The sequence below is a fragment of the Calidris pugnax genome, unplaced genomic scaffold (genome assembly GCF_001431845.1).
Source record: "Calidris pugnax isolate Ruff unplaced genomic scaffold, ASM143184v1 scaffold40, whole genome shotgun sequence".
In the NCBI taxonomy this organism is placed as follows: Eukaryota; Metazoa; Chordata; class Aves; order Charadriiformes; family Scolopacidae; genus Calidris; species Calidris pugnax.
In genome coordinates, this window is record NW_015090796.1 from 104,050 (window position 1) to 118,471 (window position 14,422).

Consider the following 14,422-nt stretch of genomic DNA (forward strand, 5'->3'; position numbering starts at 1 on the left):
ATTCAGCTCTTATCAGATGTTGTTATAAGTTGTACTAACACACACAAATGTCCTGAATAATGACAAGTAGCAGCAGAAGACCTTAAGTTTCAAGTACTGATACAGCAGAAACTGCTTGTGCTCCCTTTAGTTGTGTTCTTTTTATTCTTAAAACCAGTGTTTCTTGGAGAGTATGAAGAAAAGAGTGTTTTCATGTTAAATGTTTGTTATTGCCCCTCATGCACTGTTCATGCGTCTTTTAGCCCAGTGGTGATTTTTGGTCTAACACCTTTTTGGAGTACTTTTCTGTGTCCAGGCTGGCTGTTGGCCGCTCTGCAGAGGGTTGTCACCTCCTTCTCTTCTGGTTTATGTTCTTGTGCACCTGCGCTCCCTGGCAGAAGTGAAAACTCCTAGATTTAGGGAAAAACATTACCACAACATCATTTTTCTTGTACTGAAAAACTAAACCCAGGTCTGTACCAGCTGCTAGGAAAATCACTAAGAAAAATAATGTTATTAAGGCCTAAAAGCTTCAGCAAAGCTAGCCATTCATGCAAAGTACAGCTAAGCAAACACAATAATTAACACCTTATTATAATCCTAAGTAATTTATTCCAATTTAAACTTATTTAAGCTAAACAACTAATATTCCTCAGCATGCGTAAGATGTGAAATGCCTGACCTGTGTTGATTTTTTTGTCAATGCCATAATTTTTGAAGTACCTGACCACAGCAACTCTGGCTTCTCTGTAGGCTCTTATTGCGGAGAACATCGGCAGCTACGATACTATGGACCTCTTCAGGCACACAACTGAACTCAGTATGCATGTAAGTAGAGCAGTTGGGTTGTCTTCAAGTTTCTGCATATCTGTTCTTTCTACCTAGGTGATGTAATTGTTTGTTTTCTTTAAAAATAGGTATGTCTTGAACAATAAAACAGTTATGGTCATGTTCCAGATGAGATTGTCTGACTTCCTTATTGTTGTTCCTTGCCTCTGCTGACACTAAAAAGCAGGCAGTTGTTTTATTAAATGCTTTAGTCCCTGTGGTCCAAGAAATCAGCTCTATAAGTCATGAAAAAAACTTTCTTGGTGTTCCACAGAACTGGACAGAGATCAATGTTGTGAATTACAACAGTTCCAGGAGAGATCAAGGATATTGCCAGTACCCTGGAGGACTTTACATTCCCTTAGAGCGTTTTTGTCTGTCATCCCTCCAGTGGTGCAAGTGATATGTTAATGTAAGAATTCACTTTTGCCCAAATGACAGGTTAAAACTCCGTGTAGAGTAATTCAGTTTGGTGTTTTCTTCTCGTGCTTAACACTGATGCAGATTTTTAGCCAAGACTCTGCCTTAAAAGACAGAATTGTTATTATAATCTTCAGTTATTTCACTGTTACTTTAGCTGGTTTAATGACTCCCATTTGGGGTTTTTTTGTTTGTTTCTTGAGAACGAGGGAGCAAAAGGCTACGCCCACTGGGTATGTTCAACGCTGCAGGATAAAAGCAACAGAAACACTGAACTGTATCTGTACAACATTGTCCAAATGAATGCTATCCCCACAGCCCAGGTGGTCATGAGCAAATACATAGGTAGGTAATTTTCATAAAATCATACGACAGTTTGGGTGGGAAGGGACCTTTAAAGGCCTTATAGTCCAATGCCTCTGCCGTTAGCAGGGACATCTTTATCCAGACCAGGTTGCTCAGAGCCCTGTCCAACGTGGCCTGGAATGTTTCCAGGGATGAGGCATCTCCTACCTCTCTGGGCAACCTGGGCCAGTGTCTCACCACCCTCAGAGTCAAGAATTCCTTCCTTCTATCTAGTCTAAATCTCCTCTTTTTCAGTTTAAAGCCATTACCCCTTGTCCTATGGCTACAGACCCTGCTAAAAAGTCCCTCCCCATCTTTTTTATAAGCTGCCTTTAAGTACTGAAAGGCTGCTATAAGGTCTCCATGGAGCCTTCTCCAAGCTGAACCCACCCAACTCTGTCAGCCTGTCCTCACAGCATCTCCATGGCCTCCTCTGGCCCTGCTCCAGCAGGTCCATGTCTTTCTGATGTTGGTAGCCCCAGAGCTGGAGGCAGCACCTGGGGTGTCTCCCCAGAGCAGAGGGGCAGAATCCCCCCCTGGCCCTGCTGGCTACGCTGCTGGGGATGCAGCCCAGGGTGCAGAGGGCTTTCTGAGCTACCAGCCCACGTTGCCAGTGAATGTTGAGCTTCTCACCCACCAGCACCCCCAAGTCCTGCTCCTCAGGGCTGCCCTTCATCCCTTAATCTCCTGCCTATGCTGATACCAGGGGTTGCCTCAACCCAAGTGCAGGACCTGCTCTTCGTCCTGTTGAACCTCACGAGGTTCACACAGGTCCACTTTTTGAGCCTGTCCAGGTCCCTCTGGATGGCATCCTGTCCCTCTGGCGTGTCAACCATTCCAGTCAGCTTGGTGTCATTGGCAAACTTGTTGAGGGTGCACTTGATCCCATTGTCCATGTCACTGATGAAGATACTGCACAGTGCTGGTCCCAGTATGGGTCCTTGAGGGACACCACTTGACACTGATCTCCATCTGGACATTGAGCTGTTGACCACTACCCTCTGGATGTGACCATCTAACCAATTCCTCATCCACTGAACAGTCCATCCATCAAATCTGTACCACTCCAATTTAGAGAGAAGGATGTTGTGGGGGACTGTGTCAAAGGTGTGACAGAAGTCCAGACGGATGACATCCATGGCTCTTCCCTTGTCCACTGTGAGGAGAGGGCTTGCCATTGAAGGCTGGGGCATAAAAGTTGAGTCCCTCAGCCTTCTCTTTGACCTTCTTTTTCTGGCTAACATACCTGTAAAAGCCTTTATTATTGTTATTCTTTGCGTCCCTTGCCAAGTTCAGCTCCAGCTCTTCCTGACCTCATCCCTACACAACCGGGCAGTGTCCCTATGCTCTTTCCAGGATACCTGGCCTTATTCCACTGCCTGGGCATCTCTATTGCCCTTCAGTTTGACCAGCAGGTCTTGACTCAGCCATGCTGGTCTCTCCCCTTCCTTCCTTCCTGATTCCTTAAACCCAGGGATCAGGAGCTCTTGCACTCTAAGAGCAGTGTCCTTAAAGCTCTGCCAGCTCTGTTCTGCTCCTGTGTCCCTGAGGGCAGCTTCCTTATTGGCTAACTCCTTGAACAGCCCCGCCGCTGACTTTTGAGAGCTGCAAAATAAGGTGCATGTCCCTGAGGACAGCTTCCTTATTGACTAACTCCTTGAACAGCCCCACTGCTGACTTTTGAGAGCTGCAAAATAAGGTGCAAGCACTTAAAATGAAATTAATGTGAGACTGGATTTCTTGGTCCGTGAAATCCCTGTTCTTAAACAGGCTGCAGGAAGGGGCCTACGTGACTTTCCTTCTCTGGGAAAAAAGGTTAGAAGACTGAGGTGAGGTGACAGCTCACAAATGTGTGCTTTAGATACTGATGAGCTTTTCAAAACTGTAGTATTAAAAATTAATCATAAGATTTTACCAGTATTTCAGTAGAGTCAATAGAAGCTGAATAGTTTCCTATTTTCTTAGGGAGAAACCCAAACCACTGCAGGGCAAAAAAATTAAAAATATATTGAGATGCTGTGTCATAAGACTGGAAACATTTTTGACCCAACCTGATGTCATGTTGTGGGTCTTCCTGTGGCTCCTTCACTTGCCTGCGGCCTGTCAAAACGAATCCAGTGAGCAACTGGCAGGAGCAGTTGGCAGAGGGCTTTGTGTATTTGGGCAGACTGCAGCACCAAGGAAGCAATGTTTTCATAATGCTTTTTCGCAGCTCTTTCTGATGGCGTTCTCCTACATTTGTCAATTCTGATTTTCTAGAAAGGAATCCAGACGACGCCTCTGCTTTCTCAATGCTTGGTTATTTGAATGAGTGTCTGGATCTGAAAAGGCAGGCAGCAGATGCCTATGGGAGGTAAGCTATACACCCTGAAAAGTTCGCTGAGAGAAGCTCCTTCACCTTTTTTCCAGCTGAAAAACTTCAGGGTTTTTCTTTTCCTTTAGTCCTTACTTCCTCAGTTTAACTCGGCATACTGCAAGGGGAGATGTGGGGATGTTCTTGTATCAAATTTGGAAATGCAAAACACACAGCTGGAGAAGTAATGGCATTGCACAGCTTGTGTGTCTCCTCAGGACATTTAACTAATTCAGTCTGTGAGATTTAAGTTAAATTTTGGGTGTTGGTAAGCTTGGGTTTAGTTTTGGTTTCTACCCCGTTCTAATTAATGGAGGTGGTTGATCTTTTGGTTTTTTTCTTCCCTCTTTTCCAATGGTAGGGGGAGGTGGCGAAGGAAACCTTGTTTGGCAAACATGTTTGCTCATGCATTAAAACAGTAAAATAGGCTCTGCTTGTGCTTAATTGGCATGGAAAAGCTTCAGCACAAAACATTTGTCCATTCTGCTCTGAGAACTATTTTCAAAATATGGGAGTTATAGTCGGATGGTAATTATTCTTAATTGCGGTTATTTTCAGGGCCACTGAATTGCTGAAGAACTCTGAGGATACTGAGCAATACAACATGGCAATGCAGAACTATGGCAGGTCACTGTGGTAAGTGTTTGTGGACAGGTTTTCCTGACCTTTAACTTCAGCTTTGGATGTAGTGAATGCAGTGGTGCACAACATGGGTGAGGCTGAAAGGTGGTTGCTTAAAATAATCTATTAAACATCGTTCTTAATTGTAGACAAGTTTGACTGAACTTTGGTTGTGCTCCAGAAATGGGTAGTGTGTTTCAAAAAGTGAAATAAAATCAAATTGCAAGGAATTGCTATGTGTCTTCACAGTTTATAACTCATCAGTGGTTTCCTTATCCTTAGTTCCTTCTGGTTCTCAGGGAATGCAGGACACAAGTCTTCTCGGATGAAGACTCTCAAATTTCTCTTTGATATGAGGTAGCTCAGTTTCTGCCAATGAGATATTTGTCAGCACTCTAGGGAAAGTTCATATAATCTTAAGTTTCTCTACATGACACTGAAACTTATAGGCTGTGATAATGGGATAATACATTCTTTAACTTCAGGGAAGGTTCTAGAAGCAACTCTTCAGTTTCCCGTCGTCTCACATCCAGGCTATATGCATGGTGGTTCCCTGTGCAACTTATGCAAGAACTAAGATCCAGTAACTAATAACCAGTTCTAATAAACTAAATCCTGTATAATTTCTTCCATAGTGGCCTTAGAAGAAGAATGCTGTATCTCTGCCTATTTGTGCACTTGCCCATCTGTATGCATGCATACTTTGATTTGCTTTTTTCATATTTCTTTGCTGTCTTCTCCTATTCCTACTTGTGTTTGACCGCTAGTTGACATCCTTACATACAGCTCTCATGCAGAGTTTTCCCTATCAATTGTTCTTCACTCAACAGATAGTTGGAGAGAGTAACTGCTGTAACAGGAGGAGGATGGGCAATATTGCACATTCCTGTCCTAATCTTTCTCTTTTCCAGGTGTCTGCTTACAACTGCTGTGGACAAGAGGATGCTGGTCTGCAGGGACAGCTTGTCTGCATCACAGCAGCTGTTACCCTGCTGCATCCTTCATAGCAGTGACTGTTTGTGTTTTTGCAGTGCCCTTGGTCAGTGTGATAAGGCCATCGAGGTTTACACGTCAATACCCCTAACTGAGTTTGATGGCATTGTGGGGATAGCCTTGGCCTACTACAAGAAAGGACTCTTAGAAGAAAGCATGAAAGGTAAGCGTCTGCCAAATGGAGAGCATTATGGGGCACTTCTCTTGAGAGTAATTTTAACAAAATTTATTTGTCTGACCAACCTAGCTGTAGTTTACTTTATTTACTTTATTTCACTCCTGCAGTCCTAATGCATAAGTACAAATTCCACAACTATTTTAACTATTAGGCTGTTCAGCCGGTGCTAGAACTATCCAAATGTGCAAAGGGAACCTACATTTTTTCACGTGTTTAATGCTTGCCATTAAGCTGTTGTGCTCTTGACTTCCCTTGTTGTCAAATAAATTACTTTACTGGAAAAATCAGTTCTTGGTAGGATATTAATGTGTTGTTCAAAGCAGTTTGTCTTTAGTGGTAGTTGTGAGTCCTGTATGGCTGCGTTCTGCACTGCTAAGATGTGAGACTTCACCAGAAGGGATACTGAGCTGTCAGTGTAGAGTTGTAAACGCTCACAAAGGAGCAGCCAGCTCAGCATTTTAAATAACTCTTCATTTTTAACTGGGGTGATGTGTGCCCATCTGAAGCACTATTTCTTACATAAACTATCAGAGGGGAATATTTATACTGTGTTCTTCTAGGCTTTTTCTGGGTATCCTAATACTGCTTTTCAGTTTTGTTTCCACTTACTACATAATAAACAACTCCTGGGCTGTAAACAGCCCTGTAAATCTGGCGTTTCCTAGCATACAGTTATTTCCAAAGTCTCAGCCAACTCTTTATGTCTTCTGCCTATGATTTGATGTGTGAAAACACAGTGAACCTGAAACCAAAGTGCCTGTGTGTGTTCTAATATCGTTCCTTTCTAGAGGCTTTATAAGTGTTGTTTTTTCTCCTACTTCAATTCTGAATCTTGAATTTTTGCCAGCCTATGAAAAAGCCTTGTCTGTAGCTGAGTCTGAACAAGATAAAGCACATATCCTGACTGCCTTGGCAATAATAGAATATAAACAGAATAAAGTGGATGCTGCAAAGACACTGCTGTTTAAATGGTGAGTGGAGGGACTAATACTCAGTGTATGATGATTTATTGTACTGCTGAATCCTCAAGTTTACTTTTTGAGGGATCTCAGGTGGATATTTTCTTTTTGTGTCATAGAGTAAAAGTGAGAGTGGATGCAGTGTTCTTTTAAGCTTGTTCACATGATATATCTATTTTGGTTTATGGCCTATGTCTTCCATATTCTTAAAGCAGTATGGAGTGGAAGGGTTAGTGGGCTGGGCAGTTTGGATGTCTAATGTCCTTGAATGGTAGTTTTGATGGGTTTATTTTTTAAAAGAATATTAATCTGTAGTTGTCGAAAGCACTGGGCAATGTTTTGACTCTTTAGCTGTAAGAAATCTGGATGACTGATGATATCAGTTTCAGTTTGAATAGTCAGAAATCTCCAGAACATTTGTGTTCCAAGCGTCATAGACAAGGACAATCTTGTAGCTTCCCCATGAAAAGAAACACATCTGTATCTGTTGTTCACTTAAGTCATGAATGTCTTTTTTTTCCCCAGAGCTGGAGAGGCTAAAAGCCCAGGGGTCATTGTTAGTCTCCTGGTAGCCATGGATTAAGAGCTGATACCTCAGCCTCTTGGCACCAACCCTCTGTCAGTAGAGAAGTCCTGTAGTGGCTGAACAGTCTCTGGCTTGCCAGCAAACCCTTGAAGTTACTGAAATAGTGAAGGTCCATGACCTAGTACACTCCAAATCCTGAGCAGATGATGATTAACTAGCTAGGAACCTGCTGTTGCCTACTTCCTATTAAACACTATTATTTCCGTCATAAATATCAACAATGAGAGTTTTCTAGGTGCTGATAGTTCTTTGTGTTTCAAAGGAAAAAAAAAAAGCAGTAAATGGTTTAGGAAAGTGACACTACAGTGAATATGTCTAGGTCTGAATTGGAAGCACGGTGCTGCAAAGGTGGATTTTTGTAATACGAACAAAAATGGTGCATTCCAGTCCAATAGACAGATGTCTTTATTGGCTGGAATTCATGCTAGATGACTTAAAGGGCCTGAGAAGAACCTTGAACAAGAAGCTGCCTTTCTTCTTTTCTCATGGCAGCTTGGCACAGAGATTTTTAGCAGTGAGTATGTCTTTATAGCTGATATATGGCTAATCCCACTTCCTACTCGTCGGAGGGCAGCACCTTTGCACCAGACAGTGTAGTGCTGGCTATTCAAGCTTGTGTTTAGCAGGTGCTAGGACTGAAAACAAAACATAGAATCAGAAGTTAACATTCTTGTCTTTTTTTGAAGGCAAAAATAATCATTAGAAGCTTGATTAGGAGCCCTTTGTCACCTGATAAGTGAAAGTAAGCAGCACTTCATTCTGTAGTTATGTTAAGGACGTGACAGTGAAGTGACTCCAAATTACTGGTGCCATGCCCTGTTTTGTTGTTTGCCTCTATTCAGTCTCTATTGCAATTTACTGAATTGCCTTTATTGTAAGAACACCTCCAACTAGTGCTAGTGAAAGACTTTGATTCTGGTTTTACTGAGCTCACTGTTTTCACAGAATCACCATGGTTGGAAAGGACCTCTGAGATCGAGTCCAACCTTAAAAAACAAGCAAACAAACAAACGAAAAAAAAAAAAAACAAACCACCACCACCAAAACGAAAAACACAACACCCCACCACATCACACCCACCCACAAACCAACAATCTCGGGCACTAGAGCGTGCTCTGAAGAGCCACGTCTACATGTTTCTTAAATTCCTCCAGAGATGGTGACTCCACCACCTCCCTGGGCAGGCCGTTCCAGGACCTGACCACCCTCTCAGGAAAGTCATTCTTCCTCAGATCTAATCTAACCCTCCCCTGCCCCAACTTCAGACCATTTCCTCTGCTCCTGGCATTATTCCCTTGGGAGAAGAGGCCAACCCCCACCTCTCTACACCCTCCTTTCAGGGAGTTGTAGAGGGCAATGAGGTCTCCCCTCAGCCTCCTCTTCTCCAAACTCAACATGCCCAGTTCCCTCAGCCTCTCCTCGTAGGACTTGTTCTCCAGACCCCTCCCCAGCTTGGTGGCTCTCCTCTGGACACGCTCCAGCACCTCAAAGTCCTTCCTCTAGTGAGGGGCCCAAAACTGAACACAGCCCTCAAGGTGAGGCCTCACCTCGAGGCACCATCACTGCCCTGCTCCTGCTGGCCACACTGTTCCTGACACAGGCCAGGATGCCATTGGCCTTCTTGGCCACCTGGGCACACTGCTGGCTCCTGTTCAGCTGGCTGGCCACCAACACTCCTAGGTCTTTTTCTGCTGGGCAGCTCCAGCCACTCTTCACCAAGCCTGTAGCTTCACCAGAGTTGAAGATCAAGGGATAAACTTAAGAGTTCTCCCCCTTTACTGGAAAAATACACTGAAAAAACCAGTAAGTGTACGTAGTAGGCCTCCAGTAAAGCCTGGAATGCCATTGACAGGAGGTTAAACTGCCTCTCATAATGAAATGAGGGGAGCAGTGCACTTAATAGTGGTACTGAAACTAGATGGTGGAAAGCGTGCTCAAAGTACCTTATGTGGGAACAAATCTGGGTGTAAACCAAGGCATAATTTCTCAGAACATCCCCGTTCTATGCAGCAGGCTCATTTCTGGCTTTTTCCTTCCTGCATTTCTGTTGCAAAGCTGTGAATAGGCGCACTACAGCTCTGGTTTGATATCAGTTAGGAGTACAGATGTCTTCAAGAAGAGAAAATAGTTGTCAGTGTTAGGTGTTGTTTCTTACCATTCATTTTGTGGATGCTGCTGGAGGACAATTAATGAGTTATATACTTAAGTAGCCTTACACATTATAAGCTTGAGTGCTGAAATGGCACATAAACACTACTGGTTTCCATATCCTGAGTCTTGGGGATGATGGTCCAGCTTGATCCATGATGCCATAGTAGAGACTGTTATTTGTGTATACCATATGTGATATATAGGAGCAAGAGGACTCAGAAGTAACTGCAATGTTAACAGTAAGTTTAATTTGCGCTCCAAAATAGCGTTTCCTTCCCTCCCTCTGATCCAACAGCTCGTTAAAGGAGCCGAGTACAGAAAGCCTGAAGGCTTTGTGCACACTGGGACTGGTAAAGCAGGATGTTACGCTTGCAACAGCAGCCCTGAAAGAGCTACTGAAGCATGAAAAAGGGGATGATGGGATTTATGAGAGGTGCCTTATTGCATCCGCTGTTTATACATTGCAAGGTAGAAATGTGCAGGCCCAGAGAGAAGTCTCCAAAGCAATACACAGGTACGTGTTTTGTCTTTCTTTAGAGATTGCCATGTAAACATATTGCTTTGATTACATTGAATAGTAGGCAAACTTCTGTTCACTTGCAGCATTCTTCTAAAAAAAAAAATATTTGTTTTCAAATGTGAAGTGTTCACGTAAGGTTGTAGCATCAGCTGACAGAAGCTTGTTTTCTGATTTATGGCATCAAATGGCAGAAGTTTCAAGACTTGTTTGGGGTTTTCTGGTTTTGTTTTGATGGCTTCTTTGGTAGCTAGATCAGTTCTCTGTGAAAGCATTTTTTGTCATATGTAGCAGAACCTTCAACCTAGAAAAGTCTCTAGGGCTCATATTTAATATTTAACAGTCTCTAAAGCTGTTCATTCTGTTTAGCTAAACATCTGCGTTTAAATGTGTTATGGCCTCAGCATTCTAGAAAGAGGGAACTTTAATCGATGCCCTTAAGCAACACTCATAGTCTCCCCAAGTGCTTTTGGAAACTATTCTTTATGCAAATCGTTTTTCTCCCAACTGCAATTAAAATTCCTTGTTCTTCACAGTATGAGGACAAGACCTGTAGTCCTGAAGTTTATTTTTCTTCCCATGAGAATTGACATGTGTATTGCACACTTTATGTCTTTAGCCAGCCATATAACTTCAGTTTTCTGTTGTTTGTGTTAAATTACTATCCATTTCTATTTTCAACCATGCTGAGTTGTTTCTTTAATAGAAGATGACCCATTTGGGCCTTATAGCAACTGTCAGCAAAGTCATACAAGACCATATCTGAACCAGAAGATTCTAATACCCATGTTCTTTTCCCAGTTACCCTGGTAATCCTGCCCTGTGGTCTCTGCTGTCTCGACTGGTTCCACTCTATGCCTCACAAAAGGCAAAAGTAAGTGCATTACAGTATTTTGTTTCATTTTATACATAACAATGTGTGTATATAAATATATATTAGGAATAATGTGTGTTGAATGTGGTTAATCTGCTCAGTTTCACTTTTTGCATTGGCCGGTAGGTTCTTGATGCTTTAATGCTTATTATTAGCTCTTCTCCAAATAAATTAGCTCTCTTAATTCATGTCAATTATGTAAACAGAAATAGCACCTGAAAAGAAACCCCTTTCTACATGGGGCTAAAACTGGAAACACAATGTATGGATGAGCTCCAATCTCTTCCTTGATGTCTCTTCCTAATTCTTTCTAAAGAGAACCTTCTGTAGATCTGGAAAAGATCTCATTGTGCAAACTTTATATTTCTGATTAAGGAATATAAGAAAGGTCTTGGTATTCCATTTTGTATAAAATCTCTTAATTAATCAGTCATATAGCCAACTCATGTATTTCCTGGAAAAGATCTCATTGTGCAAACTTTGTATTTCTGATTAAGGAATATAAGAAAGAACTTGGTGTTCCATTTTGTATAAAATCTCTTAATCAGTCATATAGCCAACTCATGTATTTTTTTTTAATCTTATAGGGGGGAGCTGTGGCAGGAAACGTCGCACACTTACTTGATGTAAACCATGGAAAGGTTTGGCTTTCTTAAAATGCAGACTTTATAATTCCATAAACAATCCTAAAATTAATTCCATGTAATCACTTACGAAAGGGACCTAACGCTATATTTTGTTCTGTTTTATAGGAAGTCCTGCTCAATGTTGCAGTTAATCAGTTGGCAGCAGGATGTCACATGTTAGAAGATAAGAAAAAAAATCCACTGAAAAACATTCAGAAAGCAATCCACCTCTGTCCAGGTTACTCCTCAAACACACTAGTGATTATTTTTACCCATCAGAAACAAAATTACTGTGCTAACAAAAAAAAAATCTACTTTTCTGGGGTTGTTTTGTATGTTTTGGGGAGGAGGCTTAGAGTTGAAATCGTAACTGTCATTCCAAGTCTAGACATGGGGGAATTAAACCAGACAAGAAGGAAAACATTGCTGAGTTTTAAGGCTTGCTCTGAAAACTTGAGCAATTTATTTATCCCTCAGCAGGAGAAGGGATAAGTATTATTTTGTATATTAGACAAAAAAGAAAAACATATGTTCCCTCAGAGTCAGTGTGCTACACCAAGCAGAAGAGATTTATTCATCTAGCTTGAGAAATTGGACTGGAAATGTTCTGCTGCAATATGCTGGTTATAAACTGCAGGCGACTGTTCACCTATTGCTAAATAGTGATCTTCATTAAATGTATGAAGTGCAAATCTAGTGGGGTTTTCAAGTGCTAATTTGTACCTTGTTTCTTCTCCAGTAATTTTGCTCTCATGCCTTAGTGTAGCTGCAAGTTAAAAAATTCAATTACTTCCCTACAGGTACATGCCAGACTATGCCTGCTATGCAGAAGCAGCTTTACATTTTACCCCGTTAGATCTTTGAGCTTTGTTTTATTTTACTGGCAAAATTCATTGTCTTTGGGATGAAAATTTACATTTTCCAGCTCAGGACATGGACCACCCTTCCAAGTCGTGGTTGCTTGGTGAAGGAAAAACTGACACCAGAATTATCTGATGCTGGAATAGGCACCCATTGCTGTAATTTTCATGCTAGTGATCAGAAGAGACCGAATTTGTGTGATTGAAAGCTGTGGGTGGCACCTTGGGATCTTTGCTGCCACTGTTACACAGCTCTAACTCATTGTCAAGTTTAATCGGTGCAGTCAGAAGTAAACTGGCAGCTTCAGGTTGGCACACCAGTGGAAAAATACATTACTTGGCTTTAGAAACAGCATCTTCATCTTATTGTGCTACTTAGAATCTTACGACTTAGAGGCAAATAATTTTCAGCTGCCTTGGGCTGAGCTGACATAAGGGTCTGATTGAATTACTTTTCCTTGTTCTTGCTATCTTTTATTTACAGCATGTAGTTCCATTGATGGCAATGTTTTTATGCTTAATCTGATAACAACCATCCTAAATGAACTACCAGCATATTTAGAGTGGGCGTGAGTTGCCTTTAACCGTTCTTTTCTAGATAATCCTGCTGCCTGGGCAGTGCTAATGGCAGCCTGTCATGCTGAAAACACCCTTGTCTGTCTAAACAACACCCAGCCAAAGCGAACGGATCTGGAGATGATGCTTGTGTCTACAGTTTCAGCCAAAAGTAAGCCATACAAGTTCTCTAGTTAAAAAAAAAAAATAAAATAAAATTGAAATGCCCTAAGCTCGGAGTACTCCTCTGAATTTCAGAAACTTGACAGTAACGTGAGAATTGCTTAGTTGTGGTTTGAGCTGTAATTGTATTTTATCACATAAACATGCTAAATGCTAATGCACAGCTAGGGTTAGTTACTTAATGCTTTCCCATCTGAAGCCTCAATTGCTTTTTAAAAATAGTCCTTCTGAACTCTGATGCCTAAATGGATGGATGGATGTGTTACAGGAATGCTGCATACAAGGGAAAGCTAAAGTCCTCTTGAATTCTCTAACTTTTCCAGCAGATGGATAACCTCAGACCAGTCTTGCTCAATGTCCATAGTTTTGAAAACTGGAATTAAAATTCTCTGTTCGATTCATTGTTTTCAAACTGGTAACTCAAATGGTGCTTTCAATTTTACTATCTTTTAATGTTCCTACTAATGAAAGAACCCTCAAGGGTTCATCCTCCCCCTCTACTCTGCCCTGGTGAGGCCAAGAGGGTTGGACTAGATCATCTCCAGAGGTCCCTTCCAACCCCAAGTGATTCTGTGATTCTGTAATGAAAGAAGTCCTGAAAGTTGACCCTTTCTAGATCTAGAGCATGTGACATGGTATGGCACTACAGCACATACAGTAATCTGTTTTATCTGGTTTTGCAGCTGGAGAAAATAACCTTCCACGTAATTATATCCGGACTCTTGAGGACTGGTGTCTGTGTCAAGCTATTACCAGTCTAGAGGAGACTGGCAAACTCTCAGAAGCTGAAGCTCTTTGTACCAAGGTATGATGGCATCATACGGGCAGATTATGGTAGAATTGTACAGAAATCATGATTTTGTGTGCACTTTATGAAAAGCTAATCTTGGGATGAGCAACTGTCTGTTCCATCAGAGCTACAAGATAAATAGTTGTTGGCATTTTGACCCCTCCCCAAGATACTTACTCTCTTTGCAACACCAAAACTGTGTTAGTGGTTGCAACAAGCAATGTATGACATGACAAAGCCAAGGTCTGCCCTTCCTGCCTTTGTTCATTAACCTAGTATTAAGCAAAACATTACAGAAATTTGAGGCATGAGGTCCAGGTAGGAAGCTTGCAGAGGACTTAAATGCCTTCTGCTTTGTTGTGTTGGTACTCCATTTAGGAGTCACAGGTGGATGCTAGAGGTTAATTATTAAGAAGAAAATTCTTGAAACAACACAGTTGTGGAAGGGGAACAGGGCGTTAATAAGCCTCAAGTGTGTGCATCCTTGCATGTTTCATGTGTTCGTGAAGTGAAGACTTGGCAAAAGATAAGCAGAAAAACAATTGGACTCAGCAGCACACATCTCTGATTTCCACCAAGTAAAATGGCTAATCCTGTGCAAACG

At 41.8% G+C, this 14,422-nt stretch overlaps 1 protein-coding gene across 3 annotated transcripts in view; it reads left to right on the forward strand.

The window, feature by feature from the left end:
• The window catches only part of TTC37 (tetratricopeptide repeat domain 37), a 54,871-nt gene that overhangs the window by 29,967 nt on the left and 10,482 nt on the right, over positions 1-14,422 (forward strand). For all 3 annotated transcript variants that reach the window (XM_014936875.1, XM_014936874.1, XM_014936876.1), the window contains 12 exons: positions 733-807; positions 1,431-1,572; positions 3,832-3,925; positions 4,484-4,561; positions 5,578-5,702; positions 6,565-6,688; positions 9,709-9,927; positions 10,732-10,804; positions 11,392-11,445; positions 11,557-11,668; positions 12,889-13,017; positions 13,712-13,833. In XM_014936875.1, the coding sequence (XP_014792361.1) occupies positions 733-807; positions 1,431-1,572; positions 3,832-3,925; positions 4,484-4,561; positions 5,578-5,702; positions 6,565-6,688; positions 9,709-9,927; positions 10,732-10,804; positions 11,392-11,445; positions 11,557-11,668; positions 12,889-13,017; positions 13,712-13,833 (1,347 nt within the window). The remainder of the gene's footprint in view (positions 1-732; positions 808-1,430; positions 1,573-3,831; positions 3,926-4,483; positions 4,562-5,577; positions 5,703-6,564; positions 6,689-9,708; positions 9,928-10,731; positions 10,805-11,391; positions 11,446-11,556; positions 11,669-12,888; positions 13,018-13,711; positions 13,834-14,422) is intronic.